This window comes from Nerophis lumbriciformis, linkage group LG16, assembly GCF_033978685.3.
Source record: "Nerophis lumbriciformis linkage group LG16, RoL_Nlum_v2.1, whole genome shotgun sequence".
NCBI classification, from domain to species: Eukaryota; Metazoa; Chordata; class Actinopteri; order Syngnathiformes; family Syngnathidae; genus Nerophis; species Nerophis lumbriciformis.
This window is the reverse complement of record NC_084563.2, coordinates 32,202,229-32,229,209: the sequence shown is the minus strand read 5'-3', so window position 1 is coordinate 32,229,209 and position 26,981 is coordinate 32,202,229. Positions and strand designations below refer to the sequence as shown.

The window sequence follows — 26,981 nt, the reverse complement described above, 5'->3', positions numbered from 1 at the left end:
AAAACAGCCCAAAGATGGATAAATATTAGACATGTTAGGGTTAAGTGAACTGAAAGTGAAATGAAAACTATTTATTTTTTTTGCAAGAAGTGAGAAACAGCGCTCTCTGGCATGAGTGGTATTCCCAGGCGGTCTCCCATCCAAGTACTAACCAGGCCCGAACCTACTTAGCTACCGAGATCTGGCGTGTTCAGGGTAGTATGGCCGTAAGCTGAAAGACGAGGTAAAGCCAACCTTTTTAAATGTAACTCTTACAGCCGGGGTGGGAGAAAATGACTATTTATCTCAGAGCCTGGTGCGCATGCGTACACTAATGTGCTTTTTCTGGCTGTGTGATTGTTGTCTTCCTTTGCTACGGCGGTCAAGTTGCTTTCACGGTGGATATTTGCCTCCGGAGCTGCAGCGGAAGCTCCCCCTCACTGTACCCACACTGCCCTCTCATGCTGCGGGGAGATTGCAGGAGAGGTGCCGCTCTCAATCATGGTTTCTTTTCAAAAGATTCCTGGTCGTGTGACGTAAAATCCCAAATCACTTGATATTTGAAGTGCTTTTTTCCAGGGTCAATCATAACTTTATTTTGAAATTTAAGCTCAATTGGATTTCATATAAAGGTTTTTTTCTAGCTCCTGCTACAATTGGGAATATCCAACATAAAACCAACTTTATTCTCATTTGGATCTATCATGAACAACTATAACTCACAACTATTACTCTTGCTGGCCTACTGCCTTCGGTAATTGTACCATTACCAAATGATGTGGCCCAGCAGAGGATGTACTTCCTGCGGCAGCTGAGGAATCTTAAGGTGCCGACCGAGATGCTGGTGCAGTTTTACTCAGCCATCATCGAGTCCATCCTGACCTCCTCCATCACCGGTGTGGTTCCCCGGCGCCACAGTCCAGGATAAGCATCGACTGCAGCGCATCGTACATGCTGCTGAGAAGGTGATTGGCTGCAAGCTCCCATCCCTCCAGGACTTGTTCTCCTCCAGGACCAGGAGGCGTGTGGGTCGGATCACAGCTGACTCTTCTCACCCTGGACACAAACTATTCTCCCCTCTCCCCTCAGGCAGGAGACTAAGGTCCATCCAGACTCACACCTCCCGCCACCTGAACAGTTTGTTTCCCCTCGGCCACCAGGCACACGAACAATAACTCCCAACAGTAGCTCCTTTGAATTCCTTCTAAGTCTATAACAAGATCTGATAGCTCAGTTACAGCTCTTGTTATTACCAAATCTGTGTTATGTGTTTTATGTTGCACGATTGCACCAAGAAAAATTCCTAGTTTATGAACCCGTTCTCAAACAATGGCAATAAAAACTATTCTGATTCTTTATCAATAACCTCACTAACAACTTTAATGACGCTATGCGCAACACCATTGATAGTATAGCACCACTAAAGTAAAAAAAGACCCCTAAAAGGCATACACCCTGGTTTACAGAACAAACCCCAGATCTTAAACTATCATGTAGAAAGCTGGAATGCAAATGGTGTGCGACTAAACTTGAGGTTTTCCATCAAGCATGGAGTGATAATCTAATAATTTATAATCACGTGCTTACCTTCGCTAAAACTAATTACTACTCCAATCTCATCTGCCTCAATATAAACGATCCTAAATATTTGTTCAGTACAGTCGAATCGTTAACCCAACAAAGGACTCCCCCAGTAGCTCCACCCACTCGGTTGATGACTTTATTAATTTTTTTAATGAGAAAATTAAACTATCAATCAATCAATCAATGTTTATTTATATAGCCCTAAATCACAAGTGTCTCAAAGGGCTGCACAAGCCACAACAACATCCGCGGTTCAGCGCCCACATAAGGGCAAGGAAAAACTCACAACCCAGTGGGACGTCGATGAGAATGACTATGAGAAACCTTGGAGAGGACCGCAAATGTGGGTAAATCCTCACCCCCCCTCCAGGGGAGACCGGGTGCAATGGACATCGAGTGGGTCTGACATAATATTGTGAAAGTCCAGTCCATAGTGGATCTAACATAATAGTGAAAGTCCAGTCCATAGTGGGGCCAGCAGGAGACCATCCCGAGCGAAGACGGGTCAGATGTCCCCAACCGATGCACAGGCGAGTGATCCACCCCGGTTCCCGACTCTGGACTAATTAAAAAGGAGATTAAAAATGACGCGTCCCAGCTCCAACTGGGTTCTATTAACGCAGATACAAACCGATGTGGATATGGGTAGTGTCAGTGCATATTTCCTTCTCAACATGCTGATACGCTGAGGAAATGGGTTTCAACATTAGCACGGCTGTCATCATGGCAATGTGAAACGTATGGAGACAGATCACATGATAAAATAATTCCTCATTTGTGTTTGCATATTGTGGACTACATGTACCAAGTTATATGGCAATCTGAAACGTTTGAAACAGTAGCCTATAGACATACCTTAGTAAAATGTCTCCTCTTCAGTTTTGGGCGTACATTAGGCTGCTAAGCATGCTCTACTTATTTTCATACTGCGAAACCAAGTTGAACAGGTTAACGAGTGGCAAGCAACACAATTAATGACTTTCGTAGATTTCGAAAAGGCTTTTGACTCTGTCCACCATGAAAGCCTGTCGATGATTATGAAGAAATATAGAATTCCAGAGAAGATTGTGAGAATGGTGAAAACATTTTACGAAGACTTCCAGTGCGACAGAGAAGACCATGGAGAAACATGTGAGTGGTTCAACATTAAAACCGGTGTCAAAGAAGGATGTAATATGTCCGGATTCCTGTTCTTGATCGTGATGGATTGGATAATGCGAAGAACAGTTTAGAGGGAGAGAATGGAATTCGCTGGAAGTGTTATGTTTTGCAGGAGGAGTTGAGACAGCACCAGAGGTGGGACCAAGTCATTGTTTTGCAAGTCACAAGTAAGTCTCAAGTCTTTGCCCTCAAGTCCGAGTCAAGTCCCGAGTCAAGACAGGCAAGCCCCGAGTCAAGTCCAAAGTCAAGACTGGAAAGTCTCAAGTCAAGTCCTAAGTCCTGCATTTTGAGTTTCGAGTCCTTTCAAGTCCTTTTAACCACAGACTAATATATTAACACAGATTGTGTATGCTTTTCAAACGCTGTATTTCTTTATTAAAACAAGTGCATTTTAAATTGCAGGAAAGAAAATTGTGCTGACATTGCACTTTATAATAGCACTATTAACCAGTCATTTTAAACATTAACTCATTCCTTTACAGAACAAACACATTGAAAAATAAAGTGCAAATGTACTTATTTGTACGAAAGTGTTAACATTGAAAAAACATGACATATACGTGAACATAACAAAAAAGTTGTACTTTTTATATACCATACCATACCATACCAACTTTATTTATAAAGCCCTTTAAAAACAAGCACAGTTGAAAAACAAAGGGCTGTACACCACAAAGAAATAGAGGCAAAGGACAGACTAAAAAATAACATTTAAAACAGAAATAAAAATACACAATTAAAAAGCAAATATAAATTACCCTAAGAACAGTTTGTTAGATAAAAACAGTTTAAAAGTTAAAAACAGTTCAAAAAGTTAAAAGCTAAAAACAGTTCAAAGTCTCATGCTGGGTTAAAAGCCAGTGAATAAAAATGGGTTTTAAGAAGGGTCTTGAAAATAGCCAAAGAAGGGGCCTGTCTCACATGGAGAGGGAGATCGTTCCAGAGTTTGGGACCCGCAACAGAGAAAGCTCTGTCCCCTCTGAGCTTGCGCTTTGTTTTGGGTACCTCCAGGATCAGCTGATCAGCTGACCTGAGGGACCGGGTGGGGGCATACAGATGGAGCAGCTCAGAGAGGTAAGGTGGGGCAAGACCACGTAAGGATTTAAAAACGAGTAAGATAATCTTAAAATGGACTCTAAAAGACACAGGCAGCCAGTGGAGGGAGGCTAAAACAGGAGTAATGTGCTCTCTTTTTCTTGTGTTAGTTAAAAGTCGGGCAGCTGCATTTTGGACCAGCTGCAGACGTGAGAGGGAGGACTGACTAATTCCAAAATATAAAGAGTTACAGTAATCCAGCCGAGATGTAGTAAAGGCATGGATTACTGTCTCTAACTGTTGCCTAGAAAGAAGGTTTTTAACCTTGGCCAGCTGACGTAAATAAAAAAAGCTGGCTTTCACCACTGTGCCAATCTGACGGTCCAATTTAAAATCACAGTCAATACGAAAGCCCAGGTTGGTGACCATGGGCTTAACGTGCAAAGCCAAAGGGCCAAAGTCAACAGGGGGGAGCTCACAGGTACCACTAGGTCCAAACACTATTACTTCTGTCTTCTTTTCATTAAAATTTAAGAAGTTTAGGGCCATCCAGGCCTTGATATCCTCAAGACAGGCAAGTAATGGCTGTATTGAAGAGGCATGATTTCTCTTTAATGGAAAATACATTTGTGTGTCATCGGCATAACAATGAAAAGAAATATCATGCTTTCTTAGGATTGAGCCCAGGGGAAGTAAATAAATAGAAAAGAGAAGTGGTCCCAAAACTGAGCCTTGTGGGACCCCACATGTCAAGGGAGCAACGGAGGATTCAGATCCAGCAACATTCACAGAGAAGGTCCTGTTAGTCAAATAGGACTTCAGCCAACTCAAAGCAGTACCACAGATGCCCACTTGATGCTGCAGGCGTCTAATTAAAATATTATGGTCCACCGTATCAAATGCTGCTGTTAGATCCAGTAAAACTAAAATTACATGATCACCTAAATCTGTTGCTCGAAGGATGTCATTAAAAACCCTTAATAAAGCTGACTCGGTACTATGGAGGGGTTTAAACCCAGACTGAAAGACTTCTAAAATATCACAGTCCTCTAAAAAAGTGTTTAACTGGGTAAAAACAATCTTCTCCAAAATCTTTGAGAGGAAAGGCAGCTTAGAAATAGGTCTAAAATGGGCTAAAACTGAACTGTCCAGACCAGGTTTCTTTAAAAGCGGTTGAACCACAGCGTGTTTAAAACTGGTAGGAACTACTCCAGAAAACAGACTGCTATTTAAAATATTAAGAACAGGCTGCCCTATGCAAGAAAACACTTCATTAAAAAAGGTAGGAGGGACAGCATCATGGGGGGAACCTGAGGGCTTCATATGATGAGTTAACTCTTGTAACTGCCGCAGAGTCACTTGCTCAAACTGATTAAAAACAGCAGAGTAGTTAAAGGGGACAGAAGGGTCAGAGGTCGGAACAGAAATGAGAGCCCTTGTTGTGGCAATCTTATCAATAAAATACTCTAAAAAGGCATTACACAATTCAGAGGAGGGTTCCAAACATGTAGGCTGAGGGGCATTAAGAACAGAGTCAATGGTTTTGAATAAAACACGAGGGTCAAGACTATTTGAGGCAATAATGTTTGCCAAATGTTCTCTTTTTGCCTCTTTTACTGTGCTCTGATATCCATGCCAACAGTCTTTTAAAATCTGGAGTGACACCTGAAGCTTGTCCTTCTTCCACCTGCGTTCAGCTTTGCGGCACTCACGTCAGGGCCCTATGCTGCATTGCATTTGCAAAAGACCAAATTAGCCAAGAGTCTGTCAGTCATTTGTGCACGATGGGGGCGTAGTATGATGCCACCATGGCTGAAAACTCGCTCCACTGGAGCACTGGAGGCAGGCACTGCCAAGACTCTCATGGCCACTCGGAACAGTGAAGGAAGAGTCTTCATGTTCAATGCCCAGAACAAGGGGGGAGAGAGTTGTTTTGGGTTGGTGCACTACTTGTAAGTGTATCTTGTGTTTTTTATGTTGATTTCATTAAAAAAAGAAAAGAAAAAAATTTATTTCTTGTGCGGCCCGATACCAATCGATCCACGGACCAGTACCGGGCCGCGGCCCGGTGGTTGAGGACCACTGAGGTAAACAACCAACAGTATGTCAGAAAGCTAGCTAAAACGGTACACATATTCATAATATAGTATACATTTTAACTGACCTTTATTTTACTATTTTTGTCTTTTTTTAGGTGGCTAAAATACGCGGTGCTGCTGACCGCCGTCTAACGTTACGTGTGATATATTGACTAACGTAACCCTGCTTAAAAAAAATCACTGAACAAAAAGTATGAATAAGGTAGTGAACTGCGACAGATTCCCGTGTTTGCAATAACGTTATAACGTTAGCAGTGAGTTTACAGCCTCTCTGATTTAACTACACAGCAAATAAAAGTCACGTTACTTAGCCAATAAACGTTATCTTACATTCAAAACTTACCGTTCTTTGTGCAACTTCAAATGCCGGACGAAGTTGGAAGTCGTTGCCTCTCCATCAGTAATTTTCGAACCGCATGTGTTGCATACTGCAAACTGTTTTGTGGTGACCACCTCGTAATTTTTATACCCAAACAAAATTATTTTAGGTATCATTTTTTGTTCACTGGCGTGTGGTTCGGACATGTCTTCTTCGATGGTTGTCCTGCAATTTGATTGGATGAATGCTGTGTGATGAAAACAAAGTAGATCTAATTTGATTGGCTGTTGTACTGAGACCACACCAGCTGACACACGCAACGCTGATAGACAAGTACACAATGAAAAATACGGAGCGCTCCCGAATAACTTTTTCATCTTTGGGTTTTGGGGAAAGTAGCAAGTCATGTCAAGTCATGTCAATTCAAAAGGCTCAAGTCCAAGTGAAGTCACAAGTCATTGATGTTAAAGTCTAAGTCGAGTTGCAAGTCTTTTTACATTTTGTAAAGTCGAGTCTAAAGTCATTAAATTCATGACTCGAGTCTGACTCGAGTCCAAGTCATGTGACTCGAGTCCACACCTCTGGACAGCACAGACACAAGGGGGCGATGTTGCTCTATGTATTTATTATATATACTGTATATATATATTAATAAATATATATAACAACAAACAATACTATAAATTAAACAGGGGGAAATGGAGTGTGACAAGATCCAAGTTGTGTGTGTGAGGCTATGTGTGTGATTAGCTGTAGTGTTTTACCAAATGTTGAAACGAGGAGAAGGAACAAGGCAGGAAGGCAGTCCGTTGGGCAGGCAGATGATCCAGGGTGAGAGAGAGGCGTCAGAGTCCGTGTCCATGCAAGGGGTCGAGGATCGAGGGTGGCAGTCCAAAGTCCAAAAGGGAAGTCGAGGCGCACAGCTCCATCACGCGGGGACGAAGGCAGATTGCTGGGGAGGACGACAAGGAAGAACAATGAAACACAGAGGAGAAAAGCGGGTTCGAGCCCGCGCCATGACAGGAAGATGACATCAAAACTCGACGACCTGGACTTTGCAGATGACGTAGCATTACTGTCCTCCACAAAACAGCACATGCAGAGTAAAACAACATGGATGGATGAAGAAGCCTGGCGAGTAGTGCTCTGGATCAATACACAAAAGACTAAAACAATGAGGATCAATGCAAGAAACCAGGAAAAAAACCAAATCAATGGACAAGATGTTGAAGAGGTAGACCAGTTCACCTACTTGGAAGCCACAGTTTGTAAAGAGGGAGGCGGCATGAAGTACCTGAAGAATAGACTGTCGGAAGTGAGAGGCGCATTCATCAGACTTGGAAAGACCTGGAGCTCCAACAGCATCACAAGAAGAACAAAACTAAAACTGTACAAGACAATAGTGGTACCAGTATTGCTATACGGGTGTGAAACCTGGAAAATGGACAGAGGAGATAACAGGGCGGTTGACGTATTCCATAACAAATGCCTACGAAAATACTCAGAATCTGCAGGCAGGACCACAAAGACAATTGCAGCATAGCCGTGACCTGGGCACCAGAGGGGAAAAGAAGAAAGGGAAGACCAAAGACCACCTGGAAGCGTACCGTTGAGAAAGAAAGGAAAGAGGGAAGATGGAACTAACTCATGGTCGGAGGTGAGGACTGCAGCAGCCGATCGCCATTTGTTGTGATATTGTACGCAGGCATGACATACTTCTTCCTGAAACTAGCCTAATTTCTGTGTAAAATGTGTTGGTTACAGATGTGTTATTGACAAAACACTTGTCTGTTCAGCTGATATGGTCCCAGCATCTCAACCCCTAGTAAGTTTGAAGTTCCTTGGAGTAGCCCAGTCGACCGAGCTGGTTTCGACTGTGTATCTGGCAACCTCAGTCAGGGCGAGAGGGAGGGGACTACGGAACCATTTCTGGCCACATTATTACACATGGCTCCTTTAAACATCTGGAATCTGTTATTGGATGGCGGCTACTGTCATGAATGTCATGACAGGTTTGGACTTTGTTAATTTATTTTACTGTGTTTGGTAGTGTTTCCTTTCCAGTGCTCTTATTTTCAGTTCTACTTCCTGTTTGCCTCTGCCACTAAACTGAGTGCTGTCTCCCTCACCTGTCCCCGATTAGCAATCTGGGCACACCTGTTTCAGGTTGCCAATTAGGATTCTTTTTATACCAGCCTGCCCCGAACATGCTGCTCGATCAGTTTGTGACTACGTAGTCTTGCTTCTATGCATTCTGTTGTTTTGCTTGTGCTAGCATTCCTTGTGCACTATCTTTTGTGTTCTTTACTATTAAACACACTTTTTACCTGCATGCCATCCCCAGTCTCTGCACCTTGGTGTCTAGACCGACAGAACATGGATGTCATTTATCTGGTATACAGTAAAAGAAGATGGATGGATGTTGTCAATATCATTAAAAATACTGTGTTGCTGCCCCTTGGTAGCTCAATTGTTGTCCCAAATAAAGGTCAGGAGTCCCCGAGGGTCAAATGAAGTTACGATAGATAATGTATTGACTGTTTGGTTCAAAACCAGCTTTTCCATTGGAAACCACAGAAATCAACGAAACAGGAATTGCAATCAAAAAAATCTTTATTATCGACACAATTAACAATGTTATTTTAACATTCTTCATACAAAAATCTTAAGAAAGCTTGCCACTGCAAAAAGAAAAACAATCTTAATTTTCATGATTAATATCACTTGTGTAATGCAGGCATCTCACTTTTTAACATTTGAATTGTCACTCTGGTCAAACAAAATTAACTGTTAAAGGTTATTGGTCAAAGGTAAAACCCTGAAATGACTTAACTAAAATAAAATGACAATGCTGTGGTCACACTGGAATGGTACTGCTTTTAACGAGTGTCCACCAACAGAACAAGAACATTGCACTTGAATTTTGACAAGTCTATATTTGGCATATCATGGAGCTTATTATTAGTAATGTAAGGTGATACCAAAATATAATACTTTATGCTTTCATCTAAGGTATTTAATCTTAGTTGGCTTTCAGTTTGTGCTGTAAAAAACATAATTGTTTCTCTTGTTCTCTTCATGTGTTCTTCTCTTAACATAACTTTCTGACTGATCTTCCTTTAAGAGCCAGAATGAACAAATTGATTTATTGAAATAAATGTGACACAACATGATATTCATATATAAACAGTGGTGATACCACGACTCTTAGTTTGCATTTCAGCACAAATTTACAGATTAAAATCAAGAGGAAACACCAAAAACATGATATGATCATAACGCGTTTTCTAAGCATCCAAAGGAGACATTGCATGGTAAAACATGAGTATAACACTAATGTATCATGAAGAACAAAGTACATCTCATCTCCAAGTGAAATGATGATGGAGACATCTCAGTGTTCCAGTGCACAAGCAGTCCTGTAGGAAGAAGATGACAGCATACTACCCACAAAAGTGAATCCAAGTTGTAGATCATCTTCACCCAAAGTCCGAAGAACATTTGGAAGGGCAAACAATCTTTGTAAGTTAACTCACCATCTGCCGTGTCTCACTCAGGCAGCGTACTCATTGAGATAAGGACGGCCCGATCGGGAGCTGTCGGACAAACACCGCACCGTTACCGAGTTACTCGCGCTAACCAAACACCTCACCTATGGTGAAGTACAACCAGAAGGTTCCTCATCTCTCCCATCAGATCTTTGAGGTGAGACTCAGAAACATGAAGAAGCAGAGTGCTGCTATTCTTTCCTGACTTTGATTCATTCTTAACGAGTCAGCAAAATAAATGTGCACACATGATGCCACCTGAAAATGAGGAGAAATTCTGTTGTGCTGTCGGTGAGGATTTAAAAAAACCAAGGTTCCATTATAGGAAAACTTAAACTATTACTATTAAACACTATTAAAGGGGAAAGGTGTCAGAAAAGTAGGACACAATAACGGGAGTTTCCCGGTCGCGAATCATAAGGTTAACATATATGGATCATGTCTCATTCCGATATTTATCACAAGAACACATGTTAAAGTTAGATACGCAACACTTTATCTCGTGTGCTCTTGCAGAAGGTTCACATTAATCTTAGGAAGTGCAGAGACTGATGCTGCACTGAGAAGAAGACAGAGAAGCTATGTCCCTCATCATGTCTCTTCCTGTAACGCTTGACCATCACGATGATGATGGTGATGACCGACAGATAGACCACCGTTGTAAGGATCACCGCCGTGGCAACAACACAGCCGATGCACACCTTGTCTGTTGAGAGAAAAAGGCACAACTCGGTTGCAAGTTCAGTAAAATGATTATTATCGCTTTCTTGTACTAATCCAATCACCTCTCTCAATGTTTACATGACCAGCCTGCATATATTTAGGCGTTGAGTTAAAATCCCATATTTATTGTCTGAAACAGTCTAATTGTCTCTGTTTACCTTCCAGATGATCTTTGGACTTACTGAGCTCAGGAGTTGGTTGGGTGGTGTTTTGGTTGCTCTCAGTGGTGACATCCAAGGTGCCACTAGTGGTACTAGGTCGGGTGGTGTTTTGGTTGCTGTCAGTGGTGACATCCAAGGTGCTATTGGTGGTACTAGGTCGGGTGGTGTTTTGGTTGCTCTCAGTGGTGACATCCAAGGTGCTATTGGTACTAGGTTGGGTGGTGTTTTGGTTGCTCTCAGTGGTGACATCCAAGGTGCCACTGGTGGTAGTAGGTCGGGTGGTGTTTTGGTTGCTCTCAGTGGTGACATCCAAGGTGCTATTGGTGCTACTAGGTTGGGTGGTGTTTTGGTTGCTCTCAGTGGTGACATCCAAGGTGCCACTGGTGGTAGTAGGTCGGGTGGTGTTTTGGTTGCTCTCAGTGGTGACATCGAAGCTGCCACTGGTGGTATAAGGTCGGATCGTGGCTTGGCTCTCAGTGTTTGTGTCACCAGATAAGCTTGTATTGAGGTCTGGATAGAAAAAATTATCAAGCACAAAGTTAAAAGTGATTCCCACAATAAATTGATAAATGGGTTTGTTTGTCTGTGTTAGGGTTGATAACTGGACCAAGAATTAGTCGTACATAGTAGCAGCTGAAACAGTAGTGTGCTACTTACATAGCATGGATGGAAAATAGTGATTTAGACTTCTGATGGGAAACATCTACATCATTGTGCAAGTTAACCAAATGTGTCTATCTCACCTTCACTGCTCAAGTTGCTCAGAACGCTTCTGCTCTCCAGCTTGGTGACGATGTCCTCCTTGACACCAGTCAGCTGAAACACACATTCGTACTTGCCCTCCATGTCTCCCATCACATTCAGGTTCACCGACATCTGGAAGGTTCCGTCCTGGTTGTCGAGCATTTCTGTTTGCTCCACACCCTCAAGGAGCTTCTTGCCGTCTTTCCTCCAAAACATGACGGCTTTGTCGGGGTAGAAACCTGTTGCGTTGCAGCTGACTGGAGAAGACGGTGTCTTCTGGTTTAGAGACATCTTTGGAAGGTCTGCACAGGAAGTGAGGCCACATATGAACAGAGGACAATATGGAGAGAAAGTGTGGGAGGAAAAAAGATGGAAAAAAAGAGAGAGAATGAAAAGAGTATAGTTTGTAATGCTAGTAATGTTCTTATAGGGAACAAGCTAACATGGTTACAAATGTGAAAGTGAAAGGTATGGTTCCACCTGTTCTCAATAGGACCGCCAAGTACTTCTTCAAGTCAGAAGGACAATTCTCAATGTAGTCCTTGTAGTATTCTGGTGGAGCTCTGCCATCATCCCAGATCAGTTTGGGGGGATCTGCTTGTTCTTTTGCTGCGGTCCATAGCCATGCCTTCCTCACGTCTTCTCCATCAAACCTCTCCCAATACCAACCTGTGACCTCATCAGTGTCGTCATCCCATTGGCATCCAGAACTCCACACACCGAAGTAAGTATCTAAGAGAGTAACACAAAGTACTTATGTGAAACTAGGTTCATTTTACTGACTTCAGTTCTTAGGAGTCACTCACTGAAGAATATCTGGGTACTCGAGTCACTCTTCTCAAACAAGTTTCTCAAGACTTGAGTGTTGCTAAAGCACTCGGGAGTTAGTAAAACTCAAGTCCTTTAATTGGTGAGTCAGAGGGACTTACCGAATGAGCGAGTGAATTGTTCGTTTTGTCGAGCTTACGATGCAGCTCGGGCAGGAAGGAAAAAAATAGATCTGATTTTGTTACGGCTCAGGCTCCTGCCAACGCCGCTCATCCGTCTGTGCGCACCTCGGGACACGCCCACGGGTGCGCACATCCAGGGACGCGCCACGCGCGTCCCCGCCCTGCAGCAGCCACCAGCTGCATTCACTCACCGGCAATCTACACTCCTGGGTCTGATGAGGGCAGGCTCAATAAAGGACCAGTGGACCCAAGGATCGGCGCGGGAACTTAGCTTTCTCATGGTGTACCGTAAGCAACAAGCTTTATGCTATATTCGTGTTTCCTCTCCGTGCCTTGATTTGTCCCTTGTCTTCTCCCGTGTCCCCGCAGTACCCTCCGTCGCCTGGAAAGTGAGCTGTGCGTCTCATTTTTCCCCTGGATCTCCCTCTGGACTCTGACTGCTTCCTTCGTTCCTCGACCTCTTGCTCGCCCCTGGATTCCGACGCCTCTCTCTCGCCCCGGATAACCTGCCTGCCCCATGGACTTCCTCGTATCTCGTTCAACACGTTGGTAACACTCACTTCAGTTAACTACACACATAGTCTTACACCACACACACTCTTGTATTTTAGTCACACACTCCATATCTATAGTTTAGTTGTATTGTTTATTATTATTATATATATTTATTATATATAATAAATAAATTGTACATACTGCCCCCTGGTGTCTGTTTGCCGTCACCTCCCCTTAGTCCAACCATAACAGTAAGTTCCCGCCAAAATTATTAAAGGACCTGACGGCACAGTTCCTTAGCCCCGCCCCCAGTGACTTTAGTTCCGCCCCCTGTGAAAAAAAATGTTTCTGCCTCTTGCCCCATTCACCATGTCTTTTTCTTTTTTTCGCTCCACACCGGAGGAGTTGTCTTGTCCTGCCAAACTGTCGTGGAAAGGCATGTTTAGCAGTGATGTGAGCAAGGAGGAATTTTCTCGCCGCCTGGACACCCTCTTTCCACCCTCAGTGTCTGTTCCTCAGTCTACTGGAAGCGTCTGGAATCCGCCTTTGGAGGGGGGGGGCTGGTACCGACAGCCGTGCTGGTGAGGTAGCACAGCTGCGGCCAGCAAGACCGCTACCATCGATCTTTCAGTTTGCCTGGCCGCACCCACCAACCACGCTACCAGCACTTGTCCCCGAGCTAGCGTCCGAGCTAGCACTTGTCCCCGAGCTAGCGTCCGAGCTAGCACCTGTCCCTCGGCTAGCGTCCGAGCTAGCACCTGTCCCTCGGCTAGCGTCCGAGCTAGCACCTGTCCCTCGGCTAGCGTCCGAGCTAGCACCTGTCCCTCGGCTAGCGTCCGAGCTAGCACCAGTCCCTCGGCTAGTCTCCGAGCTAGCACCAGTCCCCAGGCTGGCCCCCACGTCTCCACCAGCTCCCAGGCTGGCCCCCACGTCTCCACCAGCTCCCAGGCTGGCCCCCACGTCTCCACCATCTCCCAGGCTGGCCCCCACGTCTCCACCAGCTCCCAGGCTGGCCTCGACCTCAGCACCTCGGCCTGCTCCGCCGACTCCAGCACCTCGGCCTGCTCCGCCGACTCCAGCACCTCGGCCTGCTCCGCCGACTCCAGCACCTCGGCCTGCTCCGCCGACTCCAGCACCTCGGCCTGCTCCACCGACTTCAGCACCTCGGCCTGCTCCGCCGACTTCAGCACCTCGGCCAACTCCTCAGCTGCCCTCCTCGGCGCCGATGACGTCTGCCGTTTCAACGGCGCCGATGACGTCTGCCGCTTCAACGGCGCCGATGACGTCTGCCGCTTCAACGGCGCCGATGACGTCTTCCTCCATGCCTGCCTCGCCGATGACGTCTTCCTCCACGCCTTCCTCGCCGCCGACGTCTGTCGCTTCCACGCCGACGTCTGCCGCTTCCACGCCGACGTCTGCCGCTTCCACGCCGACGTCTGCCGCTTCCACGCCGACGTCTGCCGCTTCCACGCCGCCGCCGACGTCTGCCGCTTCCACGCCGCCGCCGACGTCATATCCTCGTTTCCGGCGAGACGCACCATGGCACCAATCACGTCCGCCTTCCCGACGGCCAAGATGGTGGCCGTCCCTTGGTCGCCCGCCTCGCCGGCTTCAGCGGCGTTCTTCTCGCCGCCGCCATCAGACTCGTCCTCGGTGGATTCGGGGACACTGGAATCTGTCCATAGGGGGGGGGGATACTGTTACGGCTCAGGCTCCTGCCAACGCCGCTCATCCGTCTGTGCGCACCTCGGGACACGCCCACGGGTGCGCACATCCAGGGACGCGCCGCGCGCGTCCCCGCCCTGCAGCAGCCACCAGCTGCATTCACTCACCGGCAATCTACACTCCTGGGTCTGATGAGGGCAGGCTCAATAAAGGACCAGTGGACCCAAGGATCGGCGCGGGAACTTAGCTTTCTCATGGTGTACCGCAAGCAACAAGCTTTATGCTATATTCGTGTTTCCTCTCCGTGCCTTGATTTGTCCCTTGTCTTCTCCCGTGTCCCCGCAGTACCCTCCGTCGCCTGGAAAGTGAGCTGTGCGTCTCATTTTCCCCCTGGATCTCCCTCTGGACTCTGACTGCTTCCTTCGTTCCTCGACCTCTTGCTCGCCCCTGGATTCCGACGCCTCTCTCTCGCCCCGGATAACCTGCCTGCCCCATGGACTTCCTCGTATCTCGTTCAACACGTTGGTAACACTCACTTCAGTTAACTACACACATAGTCTTACACCACACACACTCTTGTATTTTAGTCACACACTCCATATCTATAGTTTAGTTGTATTGTTTATTATTATTATATATATTTATTATATATAATAAATAAATTGTACATACTGCCCCCTGGTGTCTGTTTGCCGTCACCTCCCCTTAGTCCAACCATAACAGATTTGAGACAAGCGGCAGATTTGTAACTTTACACAACTTGTTACTTGGTTCCCTTTCTTAATTTAGCGTGCGGTAGCAGGTATAAGTAAGCGAACGAGTTGACTGAGACGAGTACCCGAGAGTCCAGATTCAGTAAAAATAATCTCTCTCTCTCTCTCTCTCTCTCTCTCTCTCTCTCTCTCTCTCTCTCTCTCTCTCTCTCTCTCTCTCTCTCTCTCTCTCTCTCTCTCTCTCTCTCTCTCTCTCACACACAAATACACAATTCTTGTATTTTTTTAAAGTTCATTCTGGAATGGAAAGAGACAACATATCTGTGATATCACATTAAACATATTTTACTGTCAAAAGTTCAACATAAACAAACCTTCAGGGCTGGTGTAATACTTCATGTGAGGTTCATACATGTTTCTGCAGAACTGCTCAACAGCAACACTGGTCTCTGTCGCTCTCTGCCAGTACTGTGGATCCTCTGCTGTGATCTTCTTCATCCAGTTCTGTTGGGGTAGGACGTTCCTGTTGGTGCTGTTATATTGCCAAATAACATCTGCATCCAGATCGCACCATTCATTGTACTTTGTGATGAGTGAATCTTCAGATTCTATATCTTGGAAATACGACAGGTAGTGAATCACTGAAAGAAAAACAAGATGACAAAAAAAAAATCATAAACAATCTTTTAGAAAGCGCAAATCAAATTGTGTTCTTGATCAAAAATAAATGTTTATGTTTTCATCCTCATTTTATTAATTTTGTATTAACAGTTGCTCGGAAAACACTTTTCAAAACTCATTAGAAATTTTAATAACAACTTTGCAAATTTTAATAACTTGCTATAAACCAACAAACCTGCTGAAAACATTTGTATTCTTATTATAATTGTATGCACTTCTCTCCAGTCCTTTGCTGTTCTACTGGGTCATCTCCGTCATGTCTCAGCTACCTCGACCATGAATTGATTAACGTGGACCCCGACTTAAACAAGTTGAAAAACGTATTCGGGTGTTACCATTTAGTGGTCAATTGTACGGAATATGTACTGTACTGTGCAATCTACTAATACAAGTTTAATTCAATCAATCAATCCTGCAGCTTAGAGACGCAACAGTTTTCACAAAATGTGAGATGTTCCAAGAATGTCATCATGACAATATGAAAGGTATGGAGACAGACAAATCACATGATAAAATAATTCCTTGTTCGTGTAGCCCAGGGGTCGGTAACCCGCGGCTCCGGAGCCGCATGCGGCTCTTTGATCACTCTGATGCGGCTCAGTTGCATACTTGCCGATCCCCCCCGATTTTCCCGGGAGACTTCTGGATTTCGGTGCCTCTCGCAGAAAACTCCCGGGAATAATATTCACCCTTACCCCTCGGTGGTAGCCGGGGGTGTGCGTTGTTGTGGTTTACGGGGTCGGTCGCTTTTTTGTTTTGGTTTCGGCGGCCGCGGGTGTTTACGCTGCGGACGGGCGGTGGTGGTGATGGTTGCTGCGGTGATACCAGCGGTTGGCATCGCTGTGTTGGGTTGGAGTGGTTGGGGGACTGTGGCTGGTGTCTGTGCGCTTGTGGGGTTGTGGGGCTGGCTGGTGTTGGCTTGCCGGCTGGTTTGGGGGCTGGCGGGCGGACGGGATGCATTGGCTTCTTCCCCCGTTGGGGGGCTCTTTCCCCTGGCCGGGACTCGTATGGGCACGTTGCTGTGTGGATGGCCGGGATGCGGTGTTTGCATTGGGCGTGGGGGCTGTGCGGTTTTTCTGCGTTTGGTTGCCGGTATGGGCTCTGCAGGGTTGGGTTGGGGGGGGCGGGGGCTGGCTTTGTTTGGCGGGGGGAGAGCTCGCGTGGCGTCACGTTAAAGTGGTCTGGTGTGGGTCACGGGCTGTGGCGGGGGGTGGCGGCCTCCTGGCCGTAGTTCCTGGTTGTCGGCCGCGTGGACTGGGGGGAATGTCCGGGCCCTCTACTCCTCCTACTTATAGCGCACACAATCACACATATATAGGACTTTGGGGATTGTCCTGCGGGGGGTTGAGGATGCCTCCAATGGGGCTCCAGTCCTCCTGTCTTGTCCCTTGCTCGTCCATCCCTCAATCTTAGCTGCATATTAGACACTTAGGATTTGGGGGGCTTGGCTTGGTTGGGACCCACCATGACCTTGATGTCCCCCAATTTTAATCGCATTATTAGATCCCACAAGCATACATATCTCACTCACGCTACAGTACACACATCAATAGGGACTGGAGGTCGGCTGTAACGGCTGACCTCCTAATTTTAACTACACAGTAGACACTCTGGGGGTCTTGTACACATGCATGGGGGGTTTGGGGTTCGGCGCACCCCTCATTGCCTCGTCGGCCGGCGGGGACTGCGGTCTGGTGGCCTGCCAGGCTTTTATTCATTTATTATTGTTATATATATTTTTTATTTTTTATTTTTTATGTATTTATTATTTTTATTTTTATTATTTACTTATTTTTATTTTATTTTTTATTTTATTTTATTTTTTTTTTTATTTTTTTTTACATCTTATTATTTATTTGTGTGTGGCGTCGCGCGGGTCTCACTTCCTGTTGGGTGGGGTCCGTGCCCGTGTGGCCCGACCTTGCGCTGTGGGGTCTCTGTTGGTGACTTGATGTGGTGGCGGCGCAGCCCCCGTGTCTGGTCTGGATGCTGTGTCTCGGTTGTTTGGGCGGTGGTGTGTTTGTGCGGGTTTGGGTTGGGGTTGGGGGCCTTTTGGTTGGGGGGGTTGTTGGTGTCTCTTGTTTGCGTGTTGGCGTTCGGGCTGACTGGCGGGCTGGCGCCGGCTGGTCTCCGTGGCCCTGGTGGCGTGTGGTTGCTGGTCGCAGTTTTTTTTTGATCGCTTTGATTTGATTGGCTGGTGCTGGCTGTCTGGGGTTATTGCGGCTGCTGTTTCTGCTGCCGTTTGTTTGTGGTGTGGGCGCCCGTGGCTGCTGGGTCTGGTGCAGGGGTGTGGTTGTGACTGGTGGCAGCGCGCGCGCGTGATGGCTGTCGGGGCTGACGAACTGTGTATATGTATGTATATGTGTGTGTATGTATGTATGTATATATATGTGTATGTGTACATATGTGTATGTATATGTATATATGTGTATGTGTGGGTATGTATACATGTATGTGTGTATGTGTATGTATATATGTATGTATGTATGTATATTTCTGGGGGTACGCTCTGGGCCTGCCTGTCAGACGGGGGTCGACGCCTCAGGCTACTGCATCCGAACTACGTGTCTGGAGCTCCTGGGTCCCGCTGTCCATCCCTTCCGGGTGCCCGTCTTGGTTGGGGCCTGTTGGGTCTAGTCCCTGCGTCTATTGTGGTAGCTTGGTGCTGCAAGGTATTCCGGGGTGCTGCGAGTCGGCCAGTTGCTGGGGTAGTGACCTTGTTTGTCAGCATGTCTGTGATCTTCTTTTAATTATTTTTTTTAATTAATTAATTAATTTATTTATTTATTTTTTAAATATATTTTATTAATATTATTTTTTAATTTTTCCCCTCCCTCAGGGGGGGGGGCTCGGCGGGGCGGTTGCTGGTTGTTCCATCTCCATCGTTGGGGTCCCTGCGGGTGGGGTGGGTGGTTCCCGTGGCCCTGTGCCTGGGTGGTCCTGCGGCGGACGATTTGGGTGGGGTGGCCGGGGGATGGCCTCGCCGCGCTCTCCGGGGGTGGGGGGTGGGCTCGTGGGGGCCCGGTTGCCGGTGGGGCGGGGGCGGTCTTCTTGTCCGGTTGCGGGGAGTCTCTGGGTCCCTCGGGCGGGGCGTCTCGCCTTTCTGCCCGTGTGGGGTGTGGTCTCTCGCTGGCTTGGGGTCTGGCTGTCCCCTGCTTTTCTCGTGCCCTGTCCTCTGCCGGGTGCGTCTGTCTGCGGCCTGCTGCTGGCCCTTGTGGGCGGTACGGTGGGTCGGGCTCTGGGGTTCCTGTCGCTGGCTGGCTTGGCTGCGTGGGGGCGGTGGTCCCTGGTTCCCTGGGCACCACGCCTCCTGTTTGTGGGTTGGGCTCTCGGGGGTGATGGGGTCGTGCTCTGGCTCCCACGCACTCTGGGAGTCGAATGTATTGTACATGCAAATTCACATATGCTCACATACGTACATAGGTACCTACGCTCCCACATACATACACAAATACAGTACATATTTACCTACCTAATGTTCGTACATCCACACGCACATTCAATATACAAACATACACATACACATACTGTACATATACATTCACTGTACAAACACATATACACATTCTGTACATATACATTCATTGTACAAACACATATACACATTCTGTACATATACAAGTACATATGCATACTTACACTCATGCACATAATCACGTTTCATCAAACATATATTAACGTTGTTGCCATAGGGTAAACTGGGTGTAACACATGGCACACTGACAAAGCTTAACCTATTGTGACTATAACAATCTACAAGGTTAATGTAGGTTGCTTCTCTTTCTCCCCCTCCATTTTTCTGCATTCTTTCGTATCTCAAGTTATCATTACGTATATGTATTGTTGCATTTAAACAACTGTATTGTTGATAATAAAGGTAAATTATTGGTATTGTTCATTATCAATAGCGCTATTTCTATTGGTATTTGTATTGATCCATTTGTAATGTAATAATGCTCATTGTCATTTCTGTATTATTTTTTATTTTTCGCTAACTGCTTATTTGCTATTACTTTTACCATCATATTTGTACATGTCATATTTGCTGATGTTGCTCTATTGTTGTTGTTTGCTGTTGTTGTTTTTGTCTCTCTGTCTAATCCCCCTCTTATCCCCACAATTTCCCCCTCTGTCTTCTTTTTTTCTCTCTTTCTATCCCCTCCTGCTCCGGCCCGGCTGCACTAAATGATCATATAAATACATTTAATAAAGTCAAATACAAATAAGGCAACAAGAGAAGTATCCTACACTTCTCTTTTGTAAAGTAAATCTGAACAGCCGACATGGGCATCTACATCAACTATATGATTTGCCTGAGAAGCTGGACAGGACACAAAAAAAATAAAAATAAATAAAAAATAAAAAATATTCACCCTTACAACAATAATAAGGGCATGCCATGATGGTACAGCATTTGGTGCCCTCTACAATCTGTATAAACAGCGTGTCAGCCCAGCCTCTTGTTATATGCGTCTTTTGCCTGCACACCTAAGTGACAGCAAGGCATACTTAGTCAACAGCCACACAGGTTACACTGACGGTGGCCATATAAAACAACTTTAACACTCTTACTAATAATGCGCCACACTTTGAACCAAAACCAAACAAGAATGACAAACACATTTTGGGAGAATATCTGCACCTTAACACAACATAAACACAACAGAACAAATACCCAGAATCCCATGCAGCCCTGACTGGGGGGGGGGGAGTGTATAATGTAGCCCGGAAGAGTTAGGGCTGCATGGGATTCTGGGTATTTGTTCTGTTGTGTTTATGTTGTGTTACGGTGCAGATGTTCTCCCAAAATGTGTTTGTCATTCTTGTTTGGTGTGGGTTCACAGTGTGGCGCATTATTAGTAAGAGTGTTAAAGTTTTTTTGTCCCGCCACCGTCAGTGTAACCTGTGTGGTTGTTGACCAAGTATGCATTGCTGTCACTAACGTAACCAAGTTGAAACCCATACAACGTGTGACTGGGCCGGGCCGGTATGCTGGTTGTAGTAGGCGCTAAATGCTGTACCATCACGGCACGTTCGAAAGAAAAGTTGCCTTGAATTTGGTAGTCTGCCGGAAAAATTTGTAGGTTTGTCAAGTATGATGCTGTCAAGCGCCAATCATGTAAAACCCACGAGCTGCACTAATATTCAATTTTCATATTAAGGTGTGGGCCGCGTGTCTGAGACCCTTGGTTTATACATAGCACAAATCAAGAAAAAAACTGTGTATGCAGTGTTATCTCATTTTAAATTTCAAAAGATTTTTGTGGCTCCCATTGTTTTCTTTAATTTGTGAAACTGGTCAAAATGGCTCTTTAACTGGTAAAGGTTGCCGACCCCTGGTGTAGCCTATAGACATACCTTAGTAAAATGTCTCCTCTTTAGTTTTGGGCGTACATTAGGCTGCTAAGCATGCTCTACTTACATACGTGCCAACTACTCCGGTTTTCCCGTAATTAGTACGGTTTTCATCAACCTATTCCGGGTTATGGTTGCAGTTATAAAAAATACGGTTTTTCATTCATTAAAAAAAAAAAAAAAATTTTAAGTTTTATTCACGAAATCGCGTAACAACATTGACAGTCGACACTGCTTCCCGTAACTTCCTATCGAGCCATTCCGAATGCCATGCGCGAGGCTATTTATAGCACCGCTGCCAAGCATGAGGCACCAGCTGCCATTGTTTCCAAACGAGCGAACGATCATGGAATCAGCCGGAGAAAAATCACAAACAAGTCATAAACCGAAAACAAAACTGCAGCCATTCCATGAAGAATATTCAAAAGCCTATCCGGGAATAATTATCCGTTCCAAAAAGGGTGAAAACTACGCGAATTGCACCTTGTGCAGATAAGATTTTTCGATCGGACACGGAGGAATTAGCGATGTAAAAGACCACGTTGGGACAAAAAAACACAAGTCTAATGCCGATGACCAGGAAGATGATGATGACGGCTTCAGGAAGCCAATGTCATAGTAAGACCCACTCAAAGGAGCAGCTCAAGAAAGCGAAGAGGTGCACCATAGACAATAACAAAGCTGTGTCACAATGATTGACTGTGATGTGACCATGGAAGATGTGATGTGCTGCATTTACAACTGTCTTGATTGTTAAAATTCATTTTCATTAATTCTTCCTCAATTCTTTTGAAAGGCTTACAGAAAACTGCAATTGAATTGTAGTTCCGTGCTAATGATGCTATTGAATTACATTTTAATGAAGTAAACTTATCATAAAGTTACCATATCATTTTTGCAGTATGATAGAATACATTTGGATTTTAGCCACAAAAAGGTAATGACACCAATGTTATCTATTGGAATTGTTTAGTACTGTTATACTGTTAAAAGTGTTTATACTATTTATGCTTTCAAGTCCAAGTTGAAGAAATCTTGTTAAATGTTGACAGCATAACTACCAAAATACAGAAGTATGTCCTTAATATTTTTGCAGTGCTATTTCTGTTGAAAAGTTAAAATGATTACATTAGAGATGTGATGTGCCACTTTTCAAGTGTCTGATGGCTTAAATTAATTGTCATTAATTTTTCATATTTTGAATTCTTTTGAAAGGCTTACAAAAAAACTACATTTGAATTGTAATTCCATGCTATTGACAGGACTATTAATTTTAATGAAGTTAGCTTACCATGTTTACAGTATGATAATTGTGATAGAAATGTGAATTTTAGGCACAGAATATTTTTTACAATTGAACAAGGCAGTAGATTATACACGCTTGGACAGAAAGTTAATAATGACACCAATTTTTTTTTTTTATGGAATTGTTTAGTACTCTTTTACCATTTGTTTACTGTAGAAAGTGTTTATACTGTTTATACTTTCAATTAACAAATTGAAGTCTTGTGAAAGGTTGACAGGATAACTGGCATTAACTGTCAAAATAATTTCAAACTATTGAAGTTAGCTTACAGAATAAACATGTCAATCAACCCATATGATTTTTGCTGTAATATTTGTGTTTTGAAAAGTCACTGTGACTGATAGAAAAGTGATGGTTTTAGCAACATTTTAACCTGTCTGAATGCTAATAATCATTTTTGCGCCGGGGGGCAAAGCTGAACCCCCCACCAGGACTTTGTCCTGGACCTACCGGGGCCTGCGGCCCCTGGACTTTGGCTACTAGGTTTTTCTGATTTCAAAAGTTGGCAGGTATGTACTTATTCTCACCAGTATAACCATTGCTAGTGTTGGTTGTAGTTGGTTTTAGTCTTAGTTTTCTGATAGTACTGACAATAACTTTATGGTTGCTATCTGTTGTGATAATGTACGCAGGCATGATATACATCCTGAACATGTCTGTGTAAAATATGTTGTTTAGAGATTTGTTATTGACAAAACGCTTGTCTATTTAGCATGTATGGTCCCAGCACCTCAACCCTTAGTAAGAGGCAGTGGAAGTTGGGAGTTCCTTGGAGTGGCCCAGTCCATCGAGCTGGATTTGGCTGTGTATCTGGGAACCTCAGTCAGGGAGAGAGGGAGGGGACTACAGAATTTTGATCATGATTGCAGTACCTTTTCTGGCCACATTATTACATATGGCTCCTTTAACAGTGAATAATAACCATTTTGTGTTTACTCTTACATTTTACTATCATTTGTTTACAAATATGTCACTTTTATGTCACATTTCTGGTATTGTGGGTTGAATAAAATGAAGTACTCGGGGATAGGTCGATTGGCAACACTAAATAGTCCCTAGTGTGTAAATGTTGTCTGTCTGTGTTGGCCCTGCAGTAAGGTGGCGACTTCCGCCCCAGTGCAGCTGCTGGGATAGGCTCCAGTCCTCCCCCTTGCTGACAGGACAGCACAGTGTGACAGTGGTTAGCGCTTATGCCTCACAGGGAGAAGGTCTTGGGTTTGAATCCCGGGCTCTTTATGTTTTCAGTTGGCATGTTCTCCCCCGTGACTGTGTGGGTTCTCTCCGGGTACTCCGGCCTCCTCCCAACCTCCAAAGACATGCACCTGGGGATAGGCTGATTGGCAACATTAAAATTGGCCCTCACTTGTTTTACAGTGAATCCCTGGCAAACACACCGGCCACTATTGTACCGTAAATTCTATAGTTTTGTTGTAAACAGGTTAACGATACGTCAGCTTTTTTTCATAGTCATTTACCGTAAAAAAAGTTAACTGTTAACTTATCGGATTCAACGTCAACATACTGTCATGTCCTAAACATCGTGACTGTATTTTTCACGGTGACTTCCTGGCAACCACTGCTGACGGTATTTCACCGTGGATTGTGCAGAATCTTTTTTTTTATTGTCATTTAGGTTATCTACTCTTTCTTGGTTTGCAGGAATCCACTGCTGTGATAAACTATTTTAGATTTTAAGGTGTTTCACTGTTGCTATTTAACAAGGTCATTTTTTACTTTGTGGGTGTCGTCTCTCCTGACTTGTTTCAGTTTCCGTACTCCCACTTTGTCTCATCAACACCCCCCCCACCCCCACCCCGCTCCCACTCCCCATCCTCCAGCACCCTGACTCGCCTTCTCTGCAGCAGCAAAAAAAAAAAACACTCAAATGTAAATTCATAAGAGCATTTTTTAACAAACTTGATAACAACTTGTTAGTAAGCTTAAAAGGCTCCAGACCTTAACTCCCTCTTTCTTATCTCCTATTCCTGCCACCCTGTCGCTGTTTCATTATTACGGGACTTCAACAGTAGTCATGCAATAATGTTTCATTTGGTTTTGAATTTTTGTTTTCTCCGGGCCCCCAATACTGGCATGCAGCTCATTTATCCTGGGGCACGTACCCCGGTTAAAGGGGTCTGGTGAGGGCCATGGCTAATACAATAACCAGCATCTTAATACAGCCCAGCTGGAGCTCCTCCCTCACCATCGTTAGCCACCCTTCTGTGACTCCATCTATCCATACTTTTTAATTCATGACATGTCAAAAGACAGCGAAGAGCAGATTTATGACAAGATACCAGACAAGCGCTTTGGTGGATGAAACACCGACAGCAACAAAGAGTGTTTTTGAGCTCTGTTTCATATCATCAACATATATTAAAAAGCAATTAAAAACAGTGCAATACATTTTCATAACATGGTCACTAATGCCTAGTTTCTCCTGTTATATTCTTATTTTTACTGTTATACATTTATTCTTATTGTTGCTTTTTATTTTTATTGTTATTGTTATATTTTCTATTTTATTTCTATTTATACCCACATTATTTACTTTTTACTTTTTAAATTCGATCTCAATTCTGTACACTGCTGCTGGAATTTTAATTTTCCTGAGGGAACTCTCCTGAAGGAATCAATAAAATACTATCTATCTATTTAATATACTTTATTTATGTGGTTAATATAAATCCACACTCATTTATATTATGTTGGCATTAAAAAGTGTTGAAGTAACATTTTATAACAGGGAGTGAAAGTCACAGACATTGTGTAGCTAGATAACTTATTCAATGACGAAGGAAAGACAAGAAAAAAGTGTTGACAAAAATAATAATGAGATAAAGTAAGACTACAATTACCATGAATTGATTTAAGTTGAAAAACTTATTGGGGTGTTACCATTTAGTGGTCAATTGTACGGAATATGTACTGTACTGTGCAATCTACTAATAAAAGTCTCAATTAATAAAAATACATCAACAGAAGAATAAAGAATAAAAATAATACAAGAATATGGAACAACTTCAGTCCACTTAAGATGTTACAAAGAAGTTGTAAATAAAAACAACTCACCGGGAGACACGCTCTGCATTTGCACGGCCAGAAGGACGAAAAACAACAAATTCATGATGTCGGTGCAACTTTAAAAGATACTAGACTCTTTTACAAAAGCAAAATGAAGCTGTCGTCTTCTTCTAGGTCCTCTGAATGACTCGGAAGCCACTCGGGCGATGGAGGTCACACCTTTGCAGGCTCCTCCTCCTCCTGCGTCCAGCCACCAGCGTGATGATGTCGCTCGGCGCCACGGTGGTGTCACGTGTTCGCACCTTCACCCTGACGTCATCACGCCACGGTACCTGCCGTCCAGGACGCCTTATTTGTTTAACATGAATACATGTTAAGAAGAAAAAAGACTTGTGAAAAAACTGAAAATATTCATATTATTGTAAATACTGCATATTAAATATTTGAAAAAGTAATTAGTGAAGTAAACAGTAATAATACAGTACTAACATTGGTCATTATTATACCATAATTAATTTATATATTATATATACAATATATATGGTATTATTATAACAATATTACTAGTAATAACAATGTTAACAAAGAAGAATAATATGTATTTCTATGATCTCCATTACTATCATCTCAAATGTATTAATAACAATACCATCCATCCATCTTCCTCCGCTTTTCCAAAGTTGGGTCGCGGGGGCAGCAGCCCAAGCAGAGAAGCCCAGACTTCCCTCTCCCCAGCTACTTCTTCCAGCTCTAACCGAGGCGTTCCCAGTTCAGCTGGGAGACATAGTCTGTCCACCGTGTCCTGGGTCTTCCCCGTGGTCTCCTACCATTATGATAAAGAATAATAATATTGTACCTTTATTATCATCATTACTACCAACTTATAGAGAGAAATACACTTATTAGATTAAAAAGTAGATTATAGAGAAAGAAGGAGCAAAAACTGAAGAAAAAGCCTTTGTGTACATATATGTGTGTAATTTGTACACTATATTGCCAAAAGTATTTGGCCACCCATCCAAATGATGAGAATCAGGTGTCCTAATCATTTAGCCCGACCACAGGTGTATAAAATAAAGCACTTAGTAATGGAAACTGTTTCCACAAACATTTGTGAAAGAATGGGACGCTTTCAGTGATTTCCAGCACGGAACTGTCATAGGATGCCACCTGTGCAACAATTCCAGTCGTGAAATTTTCTCGCTCCTAAACATTCCAAAGTCAACTGTCGGCTTTATTATAAGAAAATGGAAGAGTTTGGGAACAACAGCAACTCAACCACAAAGTGGTAGAGCCGTGGTACATTTCGGACTGCATTGTGCCGAGTGTGAAATTTGGTGGAGGAGGAATTATGGTGTAGGGTTGTTTTTCAGGAGCTGGGCTTGGCCCCTTAGTTCCAGTGAAAGGAACTTTGAATGCTCCAGGATACCAAAACATTT

General features: G+C 44.1%; 1 protein-coding gene across 4 annotated transcripts; it reads right to left on the bottom strand.

Moving 5' to 3' along the window:
- Positions 1 to 8,787: 8,787 nt before the first annotated feature.
- On the bottom strand, positions 8,788 to 25,826 carry LOC133617197 (major histocompatibility complex class I-related gene protein-like). Of its 4 annotated transcripts, XM_072914918.1 has the most exons (8): positions 25,591 to 25,826; positions 15,551 to 15,817; positions 11,834 to 12,085; positions 11,353 to 11,655; positions 10,631 to 11,119; positions 10,319 to 10,431; positions 9,714 to 9,774; positions 8,788 to 9,596 (listed from the first exon to the last, which is right to left on the bottom strand). In XM_072914918.1, the coding sequence occupies exons 1-7, from the start codon at positions 25,643 to 25,645 to the stop codon at positions 9,727 to 9,729; spliced, it is 1,527 nt and encodes a 508-aa protein (XP_072771019.1). In that variant the 5' UTR covers positions 25,646 to 25,826; the 3' UTR covers positions 8,788 to 9,596; positions 9,714 to 9,726. The 4 variants fall into 4 exon arrangements, with proteins under 4 accessions (XP_072771019.1, XP_072771018.1, XP_061833000.1 ...); XM_072914917.1 differs by having other exon boundaries at positions 8,788 to 9,774; XM_061977016.2 differs by having other exon boundaries at positions 8,788 to 10,431; positions 15,551 to 15,680; positions 15,748 to 15,817; positions 25,591 to 25,812.
- Between the last annotated feature and the right edge of the window lie 1,155 nt (positions 25,827 to 26,981).

What these genes read in the sequence shown, in the direction of transcription:
- LOC133617197 (XM_061977015.2), bottom strand. Translation starts at nt 25,645, where the DNA reads ATGAATTTGTTGTTTTTCGTCCTTCTGGCCGTGCAAATGCAGAGCGTG. An exon ending in GGCGGTCCTATTGAGAACAG is followed by an intron (nt 11,656 to 11,833) that starts GTGGAACCATAC and finishes CTTCCTGTGCAG; the next exon opens with ACCTTCCAAAGATGTCTCTA. An exon ending in GAGCAACTTGAGCAGTGAAG is followed by an intron (nt 11,120 to 11,352) that starts GTGAGATAGACA and finishes TTTTCTATCCAG; the next exon opens with ACCTCAATACAAGCTTATCT.